A 25,929-nucleotide genomic window follows, 5' to 3' on the forward strand; every position below is an offset into this window, starting at 1 on the left:
CTAGTATCTCCTTTTAGATTCAGGCATCCCAAGCACAAAGACAACAAAAGGTTTTCTTTACCTTTCTCTTATAGGTAAACATATCTGGCTGCTTGTTTAGCTTTCTAAGTAGTCCTACCTGCTACTAAAAGAATACATAACTACTAATTCGCATCCCTTTACTTATATGAACCTGCCTTGTGTGACCATGCTCAACACAGGGTCCATTCATGAGATGCTGGGGAGAGTCAGAATGAGTAAAACAATTCTGTTCATTTTGGGTCAGCATTTGGAAGTAAGGCTTACATCTCATGCTGGTTTGAGCATTATGAGCAGCAACTAGTAGCTAGCTTGTCTGATATCAAGGAGTAGTGGGCAATACATAATACATCTGTAGCTCTCTAACACTGGTTGCAGATTTTTGAAAGACCAGGTCATATAGGTTCAGCTTTCATAGTTGCACAGGAATGAGCTTTGTTTAACTGTGTGTTTGTGTTTGTGTGTGTGTATGTCCATGAAAATATGCATGTTCGTAGGTGTGCACGCATATGCTTTATCTTGGATTGAATATACCAAAGTAGATAGAAAAGAGATGAGCCTTCCAGTCTGTCTTCCAGAGACTAAGCTTTATATCACTGTGCTTTAAATTATGAAGACAATTATGCAAATAATGCACTCACAGTTATAGTCTTTTTGCACTAAAATAATAATAATAATGCAAACAGTCTTACATAATGCAGACCTAAAATTGAGTTTATGCCCTAAATTCAGAGAAGGAGGGAAAGTGGCTCAAATTATCCAGACTATGAATCAACAGAGTCTAAATTCAATAATGCTTCACATTGTCTAAGTAGACTTGACAAAAGGGGACAAAACAATTCTTATTTAACATTTTTTAAATGGAGGAAAACTATAGTTAACATAGACTTGGTTCAACAAATCATAATATCAGTTTTATATTCTTAGTACTCAGTAAGGGATTTTTTTAAATCTACCCAATCACCCACTCACTGCCCTTAAATAGAGCAAAAATAAATAATAATTTTTTAAAAATCTATAATTCTAATATCAGTCTCCATAAGTAGGTTTTTTTGTTTTTTTTTTTTTGTTTTTTGTTTTTTTTAATTAAGCCATTTTGTATTGATAACCAGCAATACTTTTGCTCTGGCAATTCCTTTATTTTACCTTGATTAACTTTTCAGCTTCAACAACCAGAGTTCCATCTTGTTTGTGAACTGCACCTTCTAGATTTAACCCATGTCAATGTGCTTTACCGACATCTTGTTGTCAGATTATTAGGCACAAATCCACACTGTGCTATAAAATGTTTCAGAGAATGTTTGGCTTCCTATTTGTCCTCCAAACCAACATCAAAAGTGGAGTTTCTGTTGGGTCATTGTTGTTTCCAAGCAGCCCATGCAAATCCATGGAACGACTTGATGATTTCCTTTTGCAGTCACATAGAAACCTAACAAAAATACCCTGGCTTAGTTCTTTCTTTGCCCACTGTCCCTAGGAAGTGGGTGAGAGTGAAGCATCCTCACATGGCTCTAGCTGCATTCTCAGTGTTCCAATTTTATGAAGATACCAGAGTTGGAGAAATTCCTCCGGCATGGCATGGAAACCAGAAAAGGGCAAGACATTATCATAGTAGTGGTGGCTGATGGGCTGCTCATGCATATTCACAGAGAAAGGCCAGAAGCCATAGAGAGCCACCTCTTCACAGAGGCCCAGGGCTGCGCTCACCAGAAAGAGTCCTGTGGACAGACGTTTGGCATGAATTCCCCTACTTTTCCAGAACTTCCCAATGCTACGCAGAAAGTTGGGGTTAGCAAAGAGCACTGTTTGATTGGCACCGACATCTGACAGTGTATAATAAACCCGGAGGGATGGCTCTGTCCCCGTCTTCATAGAAAAGGCAGGCATGTAGATGTAACTGTGGTTATAGATTTTCATGTTGTCCACAAATGTCTTTCTGGACCACAGCAGGTTCTGAAATCTATTGTAGAGAAAAAGAGGCTTAAGTAAACCTGGAGGAAAGAAATGTATAAACACCTACTCTACTGTCCTTCTGACAGCTTTGATAGATAACGTCAACGCAACCAAAAGAAAAAAAAAAAAACATGAAAAATACTCACTTATAATTAAAATCTTCCTTGAACTTACCAATTATCTCTCATCATGTAGCCAGCTTGGCTTTCTCCACCTCAACATTTCTAAACTCAGGTTAAAATTCCTTAATGGGACTCGCTCTGAACTGAAGTGCATTGCACATTTTGTTATCTCCTAGAATTTATTTGCCTGGAATTTAAAGATGGTTTAATATTCATGAATTCAAAAGGTTTCTGGTTATTGGATAGGCTTTTGATAAAAGCTACTTCTATGGCCTAACATAAGCACAGGACTGGTTTCCTCATCTGCATGCAAATCAATGGAACTTCCTCTAAAATATTTCTTCCCATTGAAATTTTATGATACTACAAGTATTTAGATTAATCAATGCTATATCGTAACTATAATATTACATAGAAAAAAGACTCATTACTATTATAAAATGATGTTAAATGTTACCCATGTTGCTTCTGCCAAAGAACACTTCCTTCCTATGTTCTTTTACTTTGGATTACATAAAATGAAAGTTCAGATATATTCAAATAAAATTGATGGTATACATCCTATGTGTCAGGCATTGGGGAATTAAAATTTAATGACCCAATTTTTGTTCTCAAGAAATTCAAGTCCACATGTGGAAACAAAAATATAAATGAGTACAATTTAATATTCTAAATGCGACATTTATATCTGTATAAAGAACTACAAAATACAGATGAAAAAAATAATAAATTCTACCTTGGGAAGGAATGTGGTGTCCAAGAAAGCTACAGAGATGAAATTTAAATACACCTTCTCGGGGAAACAACAAAAGCAGCAATTAAACTAGAAGAGACACTTTGGTCATTGACAAGGTACACAGGGTACTAAAACAATGACAAAGGTATTTATTGTTCTTGTAATGAGCAGACAGGAATGGTGGGGGTAGTGGTTGAAGATGAAGCATATTGCGAAAAACTTGCGCATCTCTAATTTGTTTGGATTTCACTCTGTGGTGATGAAGAACCTTCACAGCAGTGAGTACTTATAGCCCTTACTATTTGGACTACAAATATTTCATTTGTTTAGTTGTGAGTCTATGTCAAAAAAGATAACTCTGGCAGTTTAGAAGGTATTCTGGGGAAGGAAGAGGCTGGTGCCCTGGAGATCAGTTAAGAGGTTGCTTATATAGCTCAAGTAAAAAAAAGAGAGAGAGAAAAAAAATGAATTAGACTAGGGCCTTGCAACTTTTATTTACTTTGACACAAGGAAGTGGCCCATCCCAGGTGATGTGCTAGTGGAGTAGCATCATCTAAGAATGGATCTGAGCCACAACTAGCAGAGGTGAGTCTGGCCTGACATTTTGGCAGGGCTCATTGCAAATATGCGAAACCAAATTCTGAATACACAAATCCACAGGATTTTATGTAGTAATCAGTGTTATTAACTCTGCCTGCCAAGAAAGGTATGTTTTTCAAGCCCAAAGGAAGGGGAATCACTCAGTTTTTCTTTATGTCCTTGATTTAGCAGCCTGCTTTAGCAATTTTCCCCAGGCTTTGACAAATAGGGAAGTGATCACAGGGTTTTTAGGTGAAATCACTCTGCCTTGGTAGTCATGGAAGCACAGTGAACCATATTTTGAGGCTGAGCCAGCCTTTCCAACACAAATTCTCAATTCTCAACTTCAAAATAGGCTCTGATTAGAATTTTTTTTTTATTCTCCCCATTGCCCATCCCTATCTTCTGCTCTCTTTCTAAAACAATAATGCTTTCCCAGTCATGTAGACACAACCTGCAGATAATCACCGACTTCATTTGAGCAGTAGGTCTCAAACTTTAGCTAAAATAACCTAATATCACAGCTTCCTGGACTCTGATGAGAGTGATCAAGGGAGCTGATTTTTTTTCCAGCACTCCCTGGTGATTTTGATGCAGGTGCCCAGGGGATATTCTTCTTTAGAAGATCAAAGTCAACGATGTAAGCTGTCTACTTCTCTGCATCCACCCCTCAACATCTATTTCTTTTCATCGTCTAATTTTATCCTTGTTGCAATTCTAAGAGGAAGAAGTGTTCCCTCTTCCCCTCTGTGTCTTGGAACAAGCTATATCACACTTTTTAAAGAACTCTTGTTCTCAAGTAGGTTTCCCTTCTTAAAATATTCAGCCTCTCCATATCTACTGAATTATTCTCTTCTGTCTTTTAAACTTTGTTAGGACATAATAAAATTCTTCCTATGCTCATACTGTCCCGAGAAAGAACTAGAATATTCTAGTTCTTTCATTCCACCATCAACATTCTAGAGCAGTTAGTATACTTCTATTTGTTCCTTTTGTTTCTCTTAAGGAACTGCCTCCATATTGCTGTGAAGAATGACTACTATTCCACAAGACTCTGCTGGCTGATGGAACTTATCCCTATTTTTGTAGTGGACAACATACTAATGAGAATTAGACAGCCTTGATAAAATCAGGGCAACTGATTTTGTGTGCCCTGTCTTAAAGCTGACTGACTATTCTTGCAGAGGGTAGTCTTCTCTACTTCAGTTTTAACTTTGAAAAAGAACACACATCTTGGATTTACTATACTCTTAATTTTATTGACACTTAAAAAACAGTCTATACTGTATATTTTATTACTTTTATCTATCTCATTCTTCAACAAATGATATTAAGAACTCAATTCAATTAAATAATTATTTATGGTATATCTAATATATTGAATATTATCCTGATCATGAGTTTATTAAAGATGGTTTTGAATTTCACCAAATAATTACAAAATTCAATTAAAAATGTAAAAGATTGGTGCTCCAGCTTATCTCTCCAGCCTCATACTCAGCTACTCTCCATGCCTTCACCCAACACTCCAGCCATCTCTGTATGGGCACCTGCTTACATTTTTTTTGGATATATAGATTCCTTTATGCTCATACATTCATTGCCCTGGTGAAGTTCTTTCTATATAGCAAGACACAACTTATGCTTTTCCTTCAAAAATTTATTCCTTCCTTACAACTTGATCTTTCAAAGACGTCTTCTTGGAACTCCTCAATATGACTGACCACACTCTTTGGGAATATGTACTCTTTAAAGACAAAGGACAACTCTTATTTACACTTAAAATTTAATAACTTAGCTCAGAATAGTTGTTACATTATGAATGAAAAACTGTTAAATAATAATTGAAAAAGAAGCAAATGAAATCAGATCAGCCAATGAATTATTAAAAATAAAAAGTAATATAATGAATATGGCATGAAATAGAAAGACATCAGTAGAACAGAGCAGAAAGCAGAAATATAGCACATTTTATGGATAAATGCAATATGTGACATTAGAAAAATAAATGATGAAATTTTTTAAATTAAATAATGTCAAGATAACTAGTTAACAATTTGTAAATTGGGGGAGAATAGATTCATACTTGATAAGAAAATTATAAAATAATTTCAGGATAAGTAAGATAAATATTTAAAGTCTACATTACAAGAAAAGCTAAAAATAATTGTGAACTTATCAGACATTTACAAAATATTCTCTACAAAGGAGAATATTGACAAAACTGATTATGTCAAGATGTGAAATTTCAATCCTATGAGAAATAAGATAACTAGGATAAAGAGAAAATAACTGAAAAATATTTCAGCAAATATAACAAATAGAAGGTTACTACTGAGTCTAAATATATTAGTATAGTGACATGAAAATGGACAAAAACAGAGACAATCTAAAAGAAATTGCAATTAATAAAAAATGTTGAAATGTTCATTTTCAGGTTGCTAGTCAAGGTGCAAAATGAAAAGAATCAGGAAAAGTAAGGGTCCAGCTCTTTCCTCCTTCAGCAAATCTCTAGAAACAAGAGGAAAAAAATGATTTTAAAAATCTACATCCTCCCTGACAAAAAAGGCAACACTCAGTGAATCCCCAAACCTAGGCTACCTCTGAAAAACTTACAGAAAGCTTACAGAAGGAAACCAGAGCATAAACTAACTTGCCAAGCATTGTTCTAGATGGTAGAAGTGCCCTGTGCCTAAAGACAGGAGATACTGGAGAAGGTGAGTATCTCGGAACATTCAACACAGTTATTAAGATTATGGGTCATCAGGGTTTTTCAGGTGGATTGAACCATACAATCATGAACTGGTCAAGTATCACTGCGTGTGTGTGTATGGTGGGTGGTGGTAGTGGATGTCAGACGCTAGGAAGGAATAGTGACTCCATGCCCAGATAGCTAGCCCAGCCTAGAAGAAACTGGGGAATCTTTTCAACTCATGCAATATTGGAAGCAAAGCTTACAGTTCTCAAGTAGAATATTGAAACTGACAGGCCAAAAGACATACCTGTAGATAATGACGTTTGGGAGTCACCTGAAAGTAAAGCCCAACTATTAACAAGTTCGGTCTTTGCACAGAGCTTCCAGTTGCCAAACAAGAACAGACAGTCAAGATCAGGAGACTGAAGGAAAGTCTCTAGCATGAGAGACAGAGAACAAAAATAAAGAACAAAAGAATTCAGAGGAAACCAAGATTATTCAACGGGCAAAATAAAAATCCTCTTAAAAAATGTGTAATTAGTTTGTTTAGAAATATTAATAATTATGGCATCTGTGAAGTAAGAGTAGGATGCTATAAAAAGGAAAAGGAAATTTACGTAATAAGAAAGAGCTATTGGTAATTAAAACATATAACAATAAAGGAAAAGCTCCAGGATAGCAGCTACACAGCAGGCCTCGAAAGCCATCAATCACATTCTAGTGAGATAAAATTGGATCCTGAAACAATGTCTTAACAACAACAAAAAAGTGCCCTTGATAGACTAACATGTTGGCAGTAACAAAAGAAGATTTGTAGCTCCAGCAGGAGTATGGAGATGAATTAGTGTCTGTTGCACGGAAAACTTTTATTTGCTCTGGGGAAAAATTAAAAGTTGAAGATGTTAAATACTTGCAATAGACTTTTTTGTCTCGGATATGAACAGTACTTATTGTAGACACTAAGGTAACTACTGACTATTGATTTGGATTGTGATATAACTGAATTGAAAGGCCAAAAATTTTAAGTGTGTATAGGGGGAGGAGGGAATACTGTGAAGAGTGCTTTAAGAAAGATAAACCTTTTCCATAAGAAATCAGTAGATAAATGAAAAAACTTTAAATTGTAAGTAAGCATGCTGCTTTTAAATGTAACAAGAAAAAAACAGCTAGAGAAGTTGAAAGTCTTAGAATATTACTCACAGGAGTATAAGATAGGAGATCGCTGCTTTCCATTTTAAGCTTCCCGTTTTAATACTATTTGATTTTTTAAACTATGTACATGTACTATTTTGGTAAAAATGGAAATTAAAAAATTTTAATCATAAAAACATAAAGCAATTTATATTGATCAAATGAACAATACCACTAAAAAATATAATGCTCAAGAAACTTTATGCACCTAACAAGTTTCAAAATATATATAGCAAAACTGATTAAAAGTCAGATATTCACAAATCCACAATCATAGTGAGAGTCTTCAATGAAAAAGTCGATTACTTTTAAACATAAAAAGAAAATTTCTAAAAATGACCATACAGTATATCACAAAAGAAAATATATTAAAATAATTATTATATGGGTAATATCAGAAATAAAATAAAATAAAATGAGAAGTCAACAACATAAAGATACATACACTGCACTAGAAAAAAATCTTTTAAAAGATATTTCAAGTATGTAAAAATCAACAAAAAACTCCTGAAACTAATAAATGATTATAGCAAGGTTGTAGGATGCAAGGTTAATATACAAAGGTCAACTGCTTTCCTATATACCAGCAATATACAAGTAGAATTTGAAATAAAAAACACAATAACATTTACATTAGCACTTCTAAAAATGAAATACTTAGGCATAGGTCTAAAATATGTGTGAAATCTATGTGAAGAAAACTACAGAACTCTAATGAATGAGATCAAGGAACTAAATATAATAGAGAGATATTACATGTTTATGGGTAGGAAGACTCAATATTGTCAAGATATCAGTTCTTTCTACTTGTTCTGTAGATTCAATGTAACCCCAATAAAAATTTCAGCAAGTTATTTTGTGGATATCAACAAACTGATTCTAAAATTTATATGGAAAGGGAAATGACTTAGAATAGTCAATACGATATTGAAAGAGAACAAAGTTGGAGGACTGACACTACCCTACTTCAAGGCTTGCTATAATCAAGACAGGGTGGTACTGGCAAAAGAACAAATACATCAATGGAACAGAATAGAGAGCCCAGAGATAGACCTATATAAATATAGTCAACTAATCTTTGAGAAAGGAACAAAGGCAATACAGTGGAGCAAATGCTGCTAGAATAACTAGACATTCACATGCAAAATAATGAATCTAGACACAGACCTTACATCCTTTGCAAAATTAACTCAAGATGGATCATAGATTTAAATGAAAAGGCAAAAGTAAAAAACTTCTAGAAGGTAACAGGAGAAAACCTGGATGGTCTTGGCTATGGCATTGACTTTTAGATATAACACCAAAGACATGATCTTCAAAAGATATAACTGATAAGCTGGACTTCATTAAAATTAAAAACTTGGTCTGTGAAAGACAATATTAAGAGAATAAGACAAGGCACAGTCTGGGAAAAAATATATGCAAAAGACACAGCTGATAAAGAACTATTATCCAAAATATTCATAGAATTCTTTAAACTCAACATAAAAATATTTTTAAAAAATGGACCAAGGCATTTAACAGATACCTCGCCAGATGGCAAATAAGCATACGAAAAATGCTTCACATCATACACTACCAGAGGAATACAAATTAAAATGACAGTGAGATAACACTACACATCTATGAGAATGGCCAAAATCCAGAACACTGACAATACAGAATGCTTGTGAGGATGTTGAGCTATAGAAACTCTCACTCGTTGTTGGTAAGAAATGCAAAATGGTACAGCCACTTTGAGAGACAGTTTGGCAATTTCTTACAAAATTACATACTTTTACCATACAATCCAACAATCACACTCGTTAGTATTTACTCAAAAGTGTTGAAAATTTATATCCAAACAGAAACCTGCACAAGCATGTTGATAGCTGCTTTATTCATAATTCTTAGTTTTATGCAAAATTGCCAAAATTTAAAGCAACCTAGATTTCCTTCAGTAGGTGGATAGATACTGTTAAATCCATATGATGGATTATGATTCAGCACTAAAAAGAAATGAGTTATTAAGCCATGAAAAGACAGGGAGGAATCTTAAATGCATATTACTAAGTTAAAGAAGCCAGTATGAAAAGGTTACATACTGTATGATTCCAACTATATAACACTCTGCAAAAGGCAAAACTTGAAGACACTATAAAGATCAGTGGTTGCCAGGGATTGGAAGGCAAGAAAGGGATGAAGAGATAGGGCACAGAGGATTTTAAGGGCAATTTAAATACATCATATGGCACCATAATGATGGACACATGTCGTTATACATTTGTCCAAACCCATAAAATGTACAACACCAAGAGTGAACCATAATGTAAATAATGAACTTTGGGTGATTATAATGTGTTGATGTAGGTCCATCAATTGTAACAAATGCACAGCTCTGGTGGAGATACTGATAATGGGACAATCTATGTGTGCGTGGGTAGGAGGCATATGGGAAATCTTTGTACTTTCCTCTCAATTTTGCCATAAACCTAAAACTTTTCTAAAAAAAAAAATAATAAAGTCTTGAAAAAAAATCATAGCTTCACTTCAATACCAATCACATTTTAGAAAGACATAATAAAATATCTGACTTCCTTTGTAATAGAAACAATGTACCCAAATACCTTGAAATAAAGCTAAAAGTGAATATATAACATTTTTATGGTGACAATAATATATATGGAAAGGTATCTACCCAAATAAATGTATAGGTTCAGTGCAATCTCAACAAAACTTCCAATGTTATTATCATCAAATTTGATACGATGATTCTAAAAGTCACATGAAAAGTAAATCAGTATACACACTTAAGGCAATTTTTGACAAATGAGTAACAAACAGAGAGGAATTAACAAATAATGAAACTGATTATAAAGCCATAGTAATAAAAATACAATGAGACTCAGGTAAGAACAGACATTATATGATGGAACAAGAGACAGAGTCTACAAATGAACCTAGGCATATCTTGGGATTTCCTATATTATAAAAGTGACATTTCAAACCAAATCATAAAAAAATCAACTTTCAAAAATCATACTAGGACCACTGGCTAACTAAATAATAGAAACTAAGACAAATTCTTCCTTCACACTGTTCAGAAGTTAAGTTCAGATAATTAAAACTAAGATAAATTAAAGATATTATAAAATTAGGAGAAAGCATGAGAAATATTTTTAATATCTTACAAAAGGCTATGTTAAGCAAGGCACTAAACATAAAATCCATAAAAGACTGATAAAAATGACTGGTTCAAAATTAAAGATTTCTATAAGAAAAAATTTACATAATTAAACAGACAAGCAACAGATTGAAAGAAATGTTTATAAAATATAAAGAATTAGTAACCGGAACACAAAAATTAAAAATTAATAACAAATATACAAATAACACAATAGAAAAATGAACAATGATATGGAACTGCCAAGTCTGAGATAAGAAATTCACAGGGCCAATATTAAAATATGCACAATCACAAATATAAAATTTATACCAATTATGATTACAGCAAAAGAGCAGTTTTCCATATATCCAATTGGTAAAAATTAAGAAACATGTAAATAATTATTTTAAAAAGTGTGAGAAATGAGTACTTTCATACTCCCATTTACACTCATGGGAGTATAAATTGTTACAGACAATTTAGAAGGTCATTCGGCACTTTCGATACACATACCTACTGAGCCAGCTCTTCCGGTTCTCAGCTGGTGCCCTTGATATATGCAGAGCAACCTTCCTCATTTCTCTTAGGTCTTGATTCAAATAAAAGCACCTCAGAGAAGGTGCTTTTGCCTTTGTGGCATTTCTTCACAGTATCTATCACTACACAACATATTATTTTATACACACACACACACACACACACACAGACATATTATTTTATACACACACACACACACACGCACACACACATATATATATACACACACACATACATACATACATATATAGATACACACACACACACATACACACACACACACACACATGCATGTATGTGTATCGCATACACATGCCTTTTTTATCATTTGCGTCTTCCTGAATGTCCACAAGGGGGACCTTGTTTTGTTTCTTGCCAAATCTACAGCACCAAGAAGGATGCTTGGCCCATGATATTAAGTAAATATTCATGAATATTTGCTGAAGTAAGCAGAAAATTAGAAACAACCTATATGTACATCACTAAGGGAATGGTGAAATAAATAGTTATACCGTACTATGGATACAAGGCAGCTCTTTTAGTGACACAGATAGCTCTATTATTTGTATTGAAATAGACATATTTCCAAGACATTACATGAAAAACAAAGAAATTTGCATAATTACTACTGCAATTTATACAGTGGATTATCATATAGGATAGAGATATATTTTATATAGTTACATGTATGTATGTAAATGCATAGGAAAATTTTAGAAGGATACACATTAAGCTGAAAACAATGGCTACCTCTGGGGAGAGCAGTTAGTATGGGGGTATGGGTAGTGGGTCAAGGGAAACTTTAGCTTCATCTGAAATGCTTTCATTTTTTTAGAAGATGAGCACATATATGTGTTACTTGTGTTATTAAATATTTCCTTTTGAAAGGTCATGCGCCTTAGTAATCACATAAATGCAAAAAACTGAGTTCCTAGTTTACTCTTTTCAACACAATAAATTAGAACTATCAAGTAACTTATTCTTTTAAATTTTTTAACATTATTATTATGTTGTCTGTATCATATAAAACACATTTACAAAAAAAGTCACAAATGCTCAAGTAAATTTATCTCTTAAGTATATTTCATTTTAAAAGTTCACATAAATATTCTCTAACTTTTTCTCTATAACTTTTATTTGAACACTTACCTTATTATTTACTTCCTGTTCAAACATTTCAGTAATTTTCCAGTAGCTTAACTCATTTCCACATATTATTTACTTGCTTTTTTAATATTTTGGACCATTTGCCATTTTCAAGGTTGCTCACTGTCATTTTTCTGTCTTTTTGCACAGCTGTTTGTTTACCCAGCTGTTGTTTCCTCTTCCTCTGTCAATGAAGCTTAATTTTGTTGACTTATAAATCTTTCCTCCTCTGTACCTTCTTATCCTGTGGGGGCGTCTCTTCTATAGGAAAATATTTTATCAGATTTCAAAAAAGATATCATACCAAGCTCTTCCCTTCACACATAGTATGTTAAAATATGTCCTAAGAATGCAAACTTTTAAAATATTTGAAGAGTGGAGATTCCAAACTAGACTGAGAATGTTGCTAAGAGGACAGAAAATTAAGACAATCAGGAGATGGATATATCTGAACTGAATCTTGAAGAATGAGTAGAAGTTAGCTATGTAAACAGAGTTGAATTGGAAGAGCATTCTGAGCTGAGACAGCAGTGTGGGGAAAGGCGCAGAGGTGAGAGAGAGAGGTGTTCTGGGAAATGCAAACAATTTAATATGGTAAAGCTTTAGACATAGACAGCTCTATTTGCATCTCCAGCTAGGTGAACAGGGAAGAATAAAAGAATGACATACTGCCAATCAAGGTTGAGATTTTACTCATAAAGAAAAATGAGGATTAAGTAGCATGTATTAGTTTACAGGCGAAATGATGAGGGTCCTACCACAGGAGGTAGAGAGAAGAAAGGAGAAGTCGACTTTGGTGGCTGGGAGGAGCAGGGCAGATCTTCAGTTGGGAAGCAATGGAGAAGTATACTCTCTGATTTAGTGTCTATTCTATACATGCTGTTAAATATATACATCACTTCTAGGTGTGATGGTGATTTCAGTTTGGGAGGTTGAGTGGCTTAGACTTCGGGTACCTCCTGTCATTATGATAGGTAACACAAAAAGAAAAGGTAGTTTGAAGAGAAAGATTATTACCCAGTTTTGGATGTGTTGAGCCATCCATGGACATGAGATCACCCAGAAGCGCAGTGGGCCTACATACAAAACCCTCTTTCAATTATATGAGTCTCTTTTCCCTGAGGGGTGGACTTATTGCCTTTTGTCCTATATGAATTCACTCACCTGTGATCTGTGTTTCACCCCTTCTTACTTTCTCAAGGACTTGGTCCTCCTAATCCTCTTTATTGCCTTTGTCTTCATGCAGTCCCTTTGACTGACCCTATACAGGCTCTTGCCCAAGTCTCCCCAGCTGAAAACAAACTAACAAGTATTTCCTCCAAAATACATCTTTCTCTAGCTATTTCTCATCTCTTTCCTTCCATCCAAAGCTGATTTCTTCTTATCTCAAGTCACCCATACTCTCTGGGAGATTTCATTCACTTTCATGACCCGAACTAAGACCTAAACTGGTAATAGGGTGGAAAACATTATTTTAATAACAGATACCAGAGTTCCCTGTGGAAAAAAATTCTCTTTGTTTAGGCGTAGAGGGTGCTTTGGGTGTCGAAGGTGTAATCCTAAGAGCATGTCCTGGGAGCAGCAAGGGAAGTAAGTGATAACTAACTTCTCCAGCATAAGTAGTTAAGAGAAATTTGGGAATGAGGAAAGTCAAAGGGTGAGATAAGAGAAAATGAGAGAAAAGAATGAGGAGTAACAGCAACCCGGAAGGCTAGAGACCAGATGTAACATAACCAAGGGACATTCTCAATGATAGGATATTTGAACTCCTTTTAAGAACAGAGATGGCTGATGTTCAATTTTTATGTTCTTTGCTTGATAATTTTTCAGTGTTTCCCCTCTGTCATTTCAAACCTATAAATTTTGCTACATATACATAATGCCATTGGGAATAGTATTCTGGATAAATCAAGGAAAGAAAGCTTTCATCCATGTCTACATTCCTGCAGAGTAGAGAAAAAGGAGCATTCACAGAAGGTAAGCTAAGGAGATAGGTAAACTGAAAGGAATCACAAAAAACAAGTAATTGGAATAAGTGATGGCCATGTAAATTTAAACTTACAGAAATTCTCAAAGTATTGGAAAGAGCATTGACCTCTCTGGCAAATACAGGTTAGGAGTTCCAAGTCAATTTGAAAAAAACTCAAAGGCTAGGCTGACCTTTACTCTCATCTAAATTCATATTGATGACATCCTAATCTCTGTCTCCAGTCCAGCTCTCTAACATTCCAAAATTGCATGGCATAAGAGCCGAATGGTTAAGGGTTTGAACTCTGAAGCTCTAGCACCTAGATTTTACTCTTATCTCTAATGCTTACTAACGTGAATTTGGTCAAATTTCTTAAACTGTATGGACATCAGTCTCCTCATCTGTAAAAGAGGGACATTAATTGTATCTAGTTTATAGGAATTATTTATCACATGAATTAATAGTTACAAAGTATTTAGAATGGTATCTGTTCTGCAGTAAATACTTAAAAATATTAGCATTTATTATTACAACCAATAGACCACTGGCCATTTTCACTTGATTTCATTCACACACTCAATAGTTTTTTACTGAGTACTCACCATGTGCCAGGCACTGTTCTATGCACTACAGGATATAGCAGTGAACAATATAGACAAAGTCTCTCCCTTCATGGAGCTTCCATTCAAGTGAGAAGAGACAACCAATAAACAAATAAAAAAAGAGCAATATGTGGGGAGTGCCATGAAGGAAGTAAAGAAAATACAGTAAGAGGAAAAGAGAGGGTGGTGGTATTGCTATTTTATGTAAAGTGATGTTTCAGCAGAATTCTGAAGAAAATAAAAGAGCAAGTCTTGTGGAGATCTGTGAAAAGTATCCCAAATTGAGCACTTTCCCTCCAAAATCCATTGCAAAATCCATGTTACTTATCTGAACAAATGGCACTATCATCCACCAATGACTCAACGCAGCCATAAACATATATCTTTCCCTTTCTCACAGCTTTTATGCTACCCTTTTATAACATCTTTGGGGTCTACTTTCCCACCTCTCTCTACCTATTATTTATAGTTTGAGCTGCATGAAATGGCCATTCCTCAGATCAAACACTGTTGAATACTAGCATGTGCTTGCCAAACCCAATTTATTTTCCTCCTTCCCAGACTCCCTTGTGCCACGACTAAGTTCTAGACAAAACTGCTGTAAACACTTCCAGGCCTAGACCCTAAAATCTCTTCTCGATAACCAATATTGGCTCTCGTCTTTCCTCCATCAGCAGCACAGAATAAAGAGGATATGGTCAAGGATTATGTGTCCCTAGGGGAATGGTGGAACCGCTGGATGGAAGAAGTTTGGGTCCATAAAAAATACCGTGCGGCAGAACTCTTACCCTTCCTTCTGTGCCCTCAAATTGTATGTGAGTGAGAAAACACCTTGTTGCATTAAGCTACAGAGGTTTGGAAGTAGGTTTTTTTGTTTGTTTTCGTTTTTTACGGCAGTTAATCCACTCTAATTAATGCATATCCTCAGTGCCACAGTTTTATTTCAGATCACCATCAATCTTCCTCTTTATCCAATAGCATCCAAACTCATCTCTCAGTCTCCAATATATACTTCTCATGACACTCCAAGTAACTGTCCCAAATTTGACAGTGTCACTCCCCATAAATGGGGAGTTCTTCAATGGCATTTTCTCATTTTCAGATAAAGTCGAAGCAATTCGAAGCCTTTTGTGACATAATTCCTGCCTACATCTCCAGCTTCTCTTTTTGCTGTTGTTCATCAGCACCCTCTACCCTTGCCCCTTCGAATTATTTGAAGTTCCTAAAATGGGTCATGCCCAGTCATGCCTCTAAGCCATTGCACATACTACTCCTTCTGTCTGAAGTGAATGACACTTCTGCCTAGGTAATTCCTACTAATCTTTCAGGACTCAACTCAGAGATAGCACCTACCAGAGAAGTCTTCCAAGACTCCAAGGCTGGATTAGGTATCTAACTTAGTATACTTTATTTTTATCAAGATACTTATCACTCTGTCATATAATTATCTCTTTAATTTTTATGTCTTCTTTATTAAATTCCTTCAGAAAAAGCTAACATCCTTTATCTTTGTGTTCTCTAAGCCTAATACTATACCTGACACAATATAAGCATTCATTTTTGAATGAATAAGTGTATAAAAGAATGAGTGAATTTCTAAGCATTTTTGAAACTTTTTCACAAACTGTATTTAGCTATTTCCAAAATATGCTACAGGAAAAAAAAAAAACACAAAATGCTTTTTTTTTTTTTTTCAGGAATACTAAGATAGATAATATGAGAGATACTTTTGGTTGCTTTCACATTTGTTGAGCACCATTTTCTTTCACTTCTTTTTATGCAAACTATTCCTATGCCTTAAACCAGAAAATGGGTAATTAGAAACTGAATAGCACTCTTAAATAATAATCTCTCATTAGACACTAGTTCATTTTCTTGTAAACAGAATATGGAAATTTCTGACAAATATGCAAGAATCATATAATCATTTTTAATCCTCAGAACCATTTAGAAAAATCTCATTTTTCCCAAGACAAAATTGTGCTTGTTTTTCTGACTAGAGGTGTTCTTTTACAGTTTCTCACTTTTCTAGTTTTCAAAATAGCAATTATATTAATTTCTCTAAATTTCAATATGAAATTAAAATCTTACTAAACTTTAAAAAACAGATATTTATTAATTTTGAAACATATAAAATTAAGTAAGACATGTTCTGATCTGTGGAATATCACCTTCTACGTTAAAAAAATTATGGCAATGTTGGCACAAAGCAATAACCTTGAATTTTAAAAAATAGATTGCATTAGAAGCCCATTGATTTTGCCATATTGTATCTTACAAAAATTTCTAACATAGATGATGATCTCAAATGTGGCTTCCAAATTATGGAGAAGTCATTTTGAGAAGACTGAATGCTCAGCCTCTTCCACACAGGCTAATTGCAACGTTCAGCAAGTTACTTCATCTCTTTATATCTCAATTTTCTCATAAGAAAAAAAATGGAGGCAATAAAAGCACCTAGTTATAGAGTTGCTGTGAAGACTAGGTGAGTTCGCATGTGTATTGCACTTAGACTCTAAAGTGCTCGGCACATAAGAAGTCTCATCATTTTTAGCTTTCATCTAAAATTTCACCATCACCATCATCACCACCACCATCATCATCACCACTATTACCATCACCATCATCATCATCATCATCATCACCATCCTTCCTCTCCTCTCTGAAAGAACAAGTGATAAGAAACAAATTCTTAAAGAACTCCAGAGAAATAAACATTATCTCCAAGGAAGCAAATTATAAAGTAACAACAACAAAACCACTTCATAGGCAGAATGTAGTTGGCATGTGTTTATATAGTCATTATTGGAATACTGAGGTGAGTATAACTGTATATTCCTTTTCATTATTTTGTTAAAAAAATTTAAATATGTGACTGATATTCCAAACTGTCAGTGAAAACTTAGAAATGACAAGGAAAGAATAAGTGTAGGTGGTCAGTAAAAATGGTCAATTTCATATAGTTTGTTAGACATTTATTTAGAGCAGGAAGAAAATATCAAAGACTCTCTTTTCCAAAATCAAAAAGAGAAAAGCTAAATATAAGTAAAGTTTTATGAAAGAATGAGATCTCTCCAAAATATTATAAAATGAACTATCTTAATTTTATCACAAAGAATTTATGAATGCTCTTCACAATGTAATTTAAAGCAATTAATGAAACTTTTTGCATTTGCAGGAATATTTTTAATATACTGAACATTTATCCTAGGTATCACACTTATTTAATTACATAATCCATTACTCAATTATAATTCAATTTTTAAAATTTTGCTAGTAAAATCTTTGTCATAAATCTAAATCACATAGTATTTTAAATTTATTATATTTTTAGAGTTGGAGTCTCTATTTCTTTGGCTATTTATCAATTGAAAAGTTAGAAAATAACTTGAATTTCTCTTTTGTGACACAAACTCAAACCAAACTAAAAATCTAGGAGGAGTATGAAGGTAGGAATCTCTCTCCTCTCAGTATCCAGGGAATAAGAGGGGTGGCCAGCAGCCCTTAAGAACCTGGACAGAGTTGAGAGCAAGGACGCTTGATATCACTGCGTACCCGCACTGACTAAATCTGAGAAACAAAAGAGGACTTAACGTTCTACATGCTGCCTTTGGCTGGGTGACTTGACAGGTTGAATGTTGGCTATTGCAAGCCAAAAGATATAATTAATTTGAGGAAACTTCCTGATGAGAATTTTTTCAAAAGGAAATCATCATTAACTAATCATTTATGAATCCCCAAAGCCACTAGAGTGTGTATTCGATACTTGTGAGAGAGTAGATGGAAATATCTCACTAGTATGTGCCACCTGTACCTTACAAAGTTTTCTTTTGCAGATTCCCACAAGATGTATCAGGATATCCATGACCTATCTGCAAAGAATGCCCATTGTATTTGGTATGGTATAGAGAGATCATTATCTCAAAAACAGAATCAACTACTAGACTTGACTTTTACAAGAACCTTTCTAATCCATTTTGGGTATGATCACTTGAGTACTAGGGTATCGTTATTCTCAGCAAATGTGCTCTACTTCCAAAGACCAAAGCAGAATGCTGGTTTGTATAGAATCACAACATGGTAGGTTAAAATTATGAATGAAGGAATTGCATGAGAATTAAGCTCTATCTAAGCTCTACAAAATAGTTTCTGAAAATCTTGAATTACCATTAACCAACTTTAAAAGCGTATACTCAGAAACAGAAGAGCCAACTCCAAGTCCTGGTTTATAACTCACGTGGTGGGACATGTATCATTCAAATACCACAATAAGCGAATTAGATAGATTTATTTTTAAATAGCATTGAATTATTTTCTCCCCTTACAAAAGCAAATAGTAATTGTATACTTCTAGAGAAATTAGGAAATAAAGATAAGCACAAAGAAGTAGGTTTGGCATATAATAAATGTTCAATAAATATATGCCAAATATGAGAGACATAAAACAATAACCACCCACAATTCTACCATTCAGAGTTCACCTTTATTAACATATCTATTTCTCTGTCTCTGTCTCTCTCTGTCTCTGTCTGTCTGTCTGTCTGTCTGTCTCTCTCATACATACACATGCACACACACAGCCCTAGTAGCAGGATGGAAATTTACACACAACTCTCATGTGAAAAAGTCTAGCTTTTTCCCTCTACTAGTCGCCTTCATCTTGTTCTAGTGCTCCCATTCTCACCAAGGGCAGGAGAAAACTGTAAATTTGCCAATTAAAAGTAATTCAGTGTCTTTGAAGTAAAACGGTCTTTGGTGTAAATATTCCATTCATTTAAAATCCAAGAGTCTTTCTCAGCTGGTTTTCCCCTCTCAGAAGGTCTCTCTTTCTCTCCCTTCTTGATCCTCATAGAAATGGTGGATCCTTGGGCTGTTTCCAAAGTGGTGTGGTTGATCTTGTTTTGTCCTTGGGGTCCAGCACTGGTGTCCACAAGGTGTGGCTCGTACCTCTGGTTTGTTTGGTCACCAACCTGGCCACCAGTACTGAAGTCTGTGGCCCCGCTCTATTGTCTCAGTAATCCATGGCTGCCTTTTCCCAGCCTATTCTTCTCTACTGGTACTTTTAATATTTTTGTATCTTCCTATTAGAAGTGTGGGAATGTCAAGGTTTCCAAAATATCACATGCAGGCTATGAAGAACTGGAGATATTATCTCAAGCCCGCACCTGAGCACTCTCTTCAGCCATTTTTAATTTACCTTCCAGCACCAAGATGGACTTCACTTGAGCTGCCAGTCTTCTTGGAAAGGCACACAGTCCTTTCAGGCACGCACCCTGCTCATCCACACTAGTACTCCCTAACTCTCCGATTTATGCCATCACCAGGAAAAAAGAGGAGAAAGAGTGAGGATAGATGAGGAAGAAGGAAGAGGCAGAGAACAGAAGAATAGAAAACAAAGGGACAAGAGAATGAGAACGTGAATTTAAGATATTGCCAAAAAACAAATGGAAAGATAAAATCAGGCAACCAGAAGCTCATGTGATAGAGTTTGAGATATGAAGACACAAAAGGAACAAAAATCACTTCTCTCCCTATCACTGATCCCATTATTTTCTGCCACATTGAACAAAGATGGAGATGGGAAAAAGCAAAGTGAAGAAAATAAAGAAGAGGTGAGAAGGTGTGTCTCACTTGCTCTCTTCAACTTCAAGGACTAATTATATACTCATTTCATTTCACCTCCAATTCTTTCAAATCATGAACTGCAAACAGCCCCAGATGAACCTCAGTAGACTGCAAAACAGTTGATTCTGTGGCTAAGTAAAAACAGAGCTTAAGAGTTAATTATATTACAGTTGTTGAAAACAGAACATCTATTTTCATTTCATGTTGTGATTCAAGTGTTAGTGGATTACATCAGCTTTTAAAGTAAACCATTTTCCCCACTTACACCTATATTAGATGCAGGGCAAATAGCAATTTCTTCTAGTCCTCATTCACTGTCTGCCTTTGCTAAAAAGCATTTTGAGTAACAGATCTATACACAGCAGTAGTCATTCTCCTATCTCTTTAAGATATGGTTCATACCACCATTCTTAGCCCATTGTTTAAAAATGGAAAAGTAAAAAAAACAAAAACAAAAACAAAAAACCAGAATAGTGCATGTATCAGAAACTTCTTCTTAATAGTGTGCTTTATAATCACAATGTGTTAGGATAAGAGACCAAATATATTTACATCAAACATGAATATGGGAAAAATTAACTTACATATGGTTTGGGTTAGTTTTATTTTCACATGTTAGCATCACCTTGTAGGAGCCTCTTAGAATGCAGTGGGTCAGTTAAGTCGCCCTTCGGAATCTCCGAGGAAAGTCTGCTAGGAAAATGCTGGGTCGGAAAGCATGGTCCAGAAAGAAGTTTAGCAATAGAAGCTGCCTCACAAGGGGGAACTATAGAAACAAACTTTTGTTCTACTTACATAGTTTTATTCTGGGAATTTATTTAAGCTAGAAAATCTTTAATTTTCCAAAAATAAAATTTCTAATACCTAAGGAGGAAAAAGAAAAGACATTGAAGATTGTATGATTCTTTGTCACAGTTATAAACAGTAAAAATTATTCATTCTAACTACCAATGGAAGTTTAATTAAAAGTAGCACTCTATGTGAAAGAGAAGTATATAATATTACCACTTGTTAACTAGGAAAAGAGCAGATATATACTGCATTTCCGGGTTTTATTTTTCTTTCCAAGCAATTATTATACTCACTGATTTATAATTATAACTGATAAACAAAAGCAGTTTCTTTATATATTAATATTAAATAATATTCTATATAGTTGTGATAGTTAATTTTATTTGTCAACTTGGCTAGGTCACAAGGTGCCCAGATATTTGGTTAAATACTCTTTCTGTGTGTGTCTGTGAGGGTGCTTCCAGATGAGATTAACATTTGAATTGGTGGATTGGGTAAAACGAATGGCCTTTCTCAATGTGGGTGGGTATCATCCAATTTATTGGGGGCCTGAACAGAACAGAACATCAGAGAAATGGAGATATCATCCTCCCTACTTGACTACTTGAGTTGGGATATCGATCTTCTCCTGCTCTCAGACTGGAATTTATGCTATCAGTTCTCAGGCTTTTGGATCTGGACTAGAACTTAACACCATTGGTTTTCCTGGTTCTCCATCCTTCAGACTCAGACTAGAACCACATTACCGGCCTTCCTGGGTTTCCCCTTGCAGAAAGTGGATAATGGGACTTCCCACCCTCCATAATTACATAAGTCAATTCTTTGTAAATAAATAAATCTGTCTCTGTCTATCTCTCTGTCTCTCTATCTCTCTGTATCTCTGTCTGTCTCTCTCTCTGTCTCTCTCTGTCTCCTATTAGTTCTTTTCTCTGGAGAACCCTAACTAATACACTAGTCATGCTTTAACATAAATATTATATATTTATATTTTATATATTTATATGGACATATATTATATACAAATATATATATTTGTATATCTTTATGTATTGCCTAAGACAAACACATATACAAAAAAACCCTAAATTTATATCTAAATAGCTAAACTGTTATATCTAAATACCTACACTATTAAATCAGCAGCCACAACTCATGGCTGCCATGAAAAAGCCAAGTTTAGAGGGAAATTAACAATCTTTTTTTTGGATTTCTTTAAACTCTAAAACAGCAAAACAAATAGCAATGGAAACTTATTCTCTATCCATGTCACTAATTCCTACATTTATTTAACAAACATTTGTTTGCTTGTTTTCATGGGGAATGAGGATTCCACATTAATTTATGATCATTGCAGAAGAGGTGAAAGGTATACTTATGGAAAAGAAAATCTCCCATAATCCCATGCATTGGCATTTTTCTCTACAGTGTTTTGTCCCCTATACATGTTTTACAAATCTGAGATCAGGCATTACATATGATTCTACTTCGTGCTTTTTAGATAAACGTTAAATCAAAAGTGTTTCCAAAGCCATTTAGAGCCACTGAATGCATTTCTTATATTTTGAATGTTTAGGGTATGGTAGATCTATGGACGGGCTCACACAGTATCCATTCCAACCTCTTGTGCCTACCACGACTCAGAAGCTGAAAAGCCAACAACGGCACCTCCCGAACTTCCTTACACCTAGGGTTCCTGTGGTGATATAGCTTTCCTCCAGTGAAATGTGGATAACCCTGTGTCTTGTATTCTGAACTTAGTTAAATGAGGAGATATAGAAGTTTTGTTTTTAAAGTCAGATGCTAACATAGCACCAGTCTGTAGTTAGCTGAAGCTGCGGCTTCCCTGTGTGGCAGGTGGCTTCCTGATTCTGCACTCTATTGACTGCAGCAGGTTCCGCAGTGTGGCTTTTGGAGCTGTTCTTCTCTTCCTCAATGTTTCATCACCCTCCCACCAACTCTAAAACCTATTTAAATAAATACCTTTATGCTTTAACTAGCTCGAATGATTGCATTCTCTGCAATCAATCCCTCAACAATAGAATGTTTCTAATTGTTCAAGACAATACTTAAATCTTTGATACCATTTTTGCTTTCTACTCTTTTTGTACTTTGTAGATTTCAAGATTATTACTTTAGGAGTGACTTTTAGAAGAAGTGTTGTCACTAATTCAAAAGGTAGGAACACTTTTAAGGTTCTTGATAGATGTCAATTCTTTTGTTTTTCTAGAAGAAAGGTTGTACTAATTTATTCTCCTATTATTCACCCATGAGAAAATTCGCCGTCATTGTTATCTTTTCTCTTTATTTTATTGCTACTTCTATAGTTAAATATAGATAGCCTGCTGCTGTTTTAATATAAATATATTTAATTATAATATAGTTGAATATGTATGAATTTCATGAGCATCTGAATTTACTCCTTCAAGACTTTTCTACCGCTATACCCAATTTTTCCTGAGACTAATATTTTTCATATCTATTTACATACTATTTTTATATATAAAGGAGATGTACCCTTTTTCTTTTTATATCTGATGCTATTTTTCCAAACTATTTTTGGATTTTAAATTTAGGTTATGTTTTTGACAAGAACGAATTTAAAATTTTTGGAGAGACATGTATACAACATCTTTCCATGATTTTTTTCTGGCAGAAAGTTTCCTTCTTCAGCACAAATAAGAATTTGCATTAATTCTATTTTTTTCTGTGGTTTGTCTCTTACATTTAAGTGTTAATCCTTATCCTGGATTGAATAGTGTCCCCTCCAAATCCATGTCTACTCAGAACTTCAAAATATGACCTTATTTCAAAATAAGGTCTTTGCGATGTAATTAGTTAAAATTAGGTCATAGCAGATTAGAATGGAAGTACATTTCTGTTGGTTTAAATCAACAAGTTTGTAGTAATCTGTTATGGAAACCCTAAGAAGCTGATACAATGAGGACACAATTGATTTTGGTATATGGTCCGAGATAAAATTTTTTACTTATTTTTTTCTCAAATTGGTTCACTTTAAGGATCCCAGCTCCTTAAAGGCATGTGAGAGTCAATTGTGCACATTTCTTTCCCACTTCACATTGACATCACATTGGTAGCTTCAAATTGGCCACAGTGGCAATACTTAAACCAGAGAAGTGGGTAAATTACAAATCCATCTTTCCTCCCTACCCCCAGAGCTGGTTTTAAAACATTTACCAGCACAGCACTGCTCAGTCTCTACATTTTTAATTGCTTTTGGATTTTACTATTAGTACCTTCAACTGCAAATTTCTTATTCTTGGTATTTGGCTCATAGCTATAGTACATATATACATGAAACGTAGCATAAGTAATTCAAGAAAGGTATTTGAGAAAGGTATTTTATGAGCCCTTGCATTATACATGAATGACAACTTGGCTAGATAAAGAATTCTGCTCTTCAAATCTCTGTATCTACTATGACATTGCTCCTGAAATTTAATGATATGGAGAAATCTGAAGCACCTTGTTTCTATAAGTAAACCACATTTTTTTCTCACTGGATGCTTACAGAATTTTTCTCTTTGTCCTTGAAATGTAAAAATATTGTCAGAATGTTTAACGTGACTCTTTTTCCATGAATTTGACCTAGAATGTGACAAGTGCTTTTAATCTGTGGATCAGGTTCTGTTTCAGGAAAGTTTTTAGTTTATTAACATTTTTTTTCTAATTGGATCTGATAATTACTTATTTTACTCTTTCTTGATTGTTCTTCAGAAAACCTATAACCTATAGGTTGGATAACCTTTCTTTTTCCTCCATCTTATTTCTTATCATGTACATTTCTGGGTTTTTTTCCACCTCTACATTCCTAAAGTTGAAATATTATAGACTTTACTTTCTGTACTCTCTAACTCTGCTCTTTGCTTCATCTAATGTAAAATTTATTTCCTTTTCAATTCTGCCTTCTCTCAATCATCTCCCCTTTCATCTCTACTTTCGGTTCATTCTCTATTCTTCTAAACATTCCTGGCACCAATGCAAGGAATATACTCTTATTAAGTACATTAAGCTAAGGCTTTGAAAATTTTCCCTCTATTCTCTGGAAGATAATTTTTATTTGTATTTTTCTCCTGAGTCTTTATCTCACTTTCCCTTGTGTTGCAGAATGTTTTGGGGGATCCATACCAAATATTTTTTTTTTTTTCTTAAATAGTAAACACGCACATCTGATCTAGAACAATATTTGACTACAGAATGGTTGAATGCTGTCTTCTTACTAACAGTTATTGATCATTTAGATGTTTGTACGTTTTCTTTTTTGGATCTAGACCTAGAGAGAATGCTTAAGTGCTGAGCCACGAGCCTGGTTTCCAATGTCTGGCAAGTATTCATCCCATGTTTCTGATGCACTAAGGAAAGATCTTCTACTCCAACTGGCCAGTTGTCTGACTACAAGGGAGTCATATGCAGGCTTCAGTTCTTCTTCAGTCAGTGGCAGAAGGAAAAATTGTGCCTGCAGCTACACTACTCTTTGGGCTCTTCCTCTCATCTTTATCTTCCCTTCTTCAACATTTTCCTAAAGCTTTTACACATTTCGGCCTGCAAAGTGCTACTGCCTTCCCATCCCTGTCACTCTCTCTCTACCCGCGGTCACATTATGTATTGTGAAGGATGGTTTTCAAGTAAATGAAGAATGAGAGGAAATGATGAGGAAAAGGAAGGGCATGACTCTATCAAGCTAAGAAGACCTAAAATGTCTTTGGAATTTTCTCTGTTTCTTTGCCAGTGGGGAGAGTAAGGTTGAGTCATAATCTTTTCCCATCTTCTTCCCAGATTTCTGTGTTTTTCTGGTTCAGCA

The 25,929-nt window shown here is 34.7% G+C and overlaps 1 protein-coding gene across 2 annotated transcripts in view; it reads right to left on the reverse strand.

Annotated features, from left to right (window-relative positions):
• Positions 1-1,057: 1,057 nt before the first annotated feature.
• Positions 1,058-25,929, reverse strand: part of ST8SIA1 (ST8 alpha-N-acetyl-neuraminide alpha-2,8-sialyltransferase 1) — a 110,294-nt gene continuing 85,422 nt past the window's right edge. For both annotated transcript variants that reach the window (XM_006912680.2, XM_015590000.2), the window contains one exon: positions 1,058-1,978. In XM_006912680.2, the coding sequence (XP_006912742.1) occupies positions 1,492-1,978 (487 nt within the window). In that variant the 3' untranslated portion in view covers positions 1,058-1,491. The remainder of the gene's footprint in view (positions 1,979-25,929) is intronic.

This window comes from Pteropus alecto, unplaced genomic scaffold (genome assembly GCF_000325575.1).
Source record: "Pteropus alecto unplaced genomic scaffold, ASM32557v1 scaffold103, whole genome shotgun sequence".
NCBI lineage: Eukaryota > Metazoa > Chordata > Mammalia > Chiroptera > Pteropodidae > Pteropus > Pteropus alecto.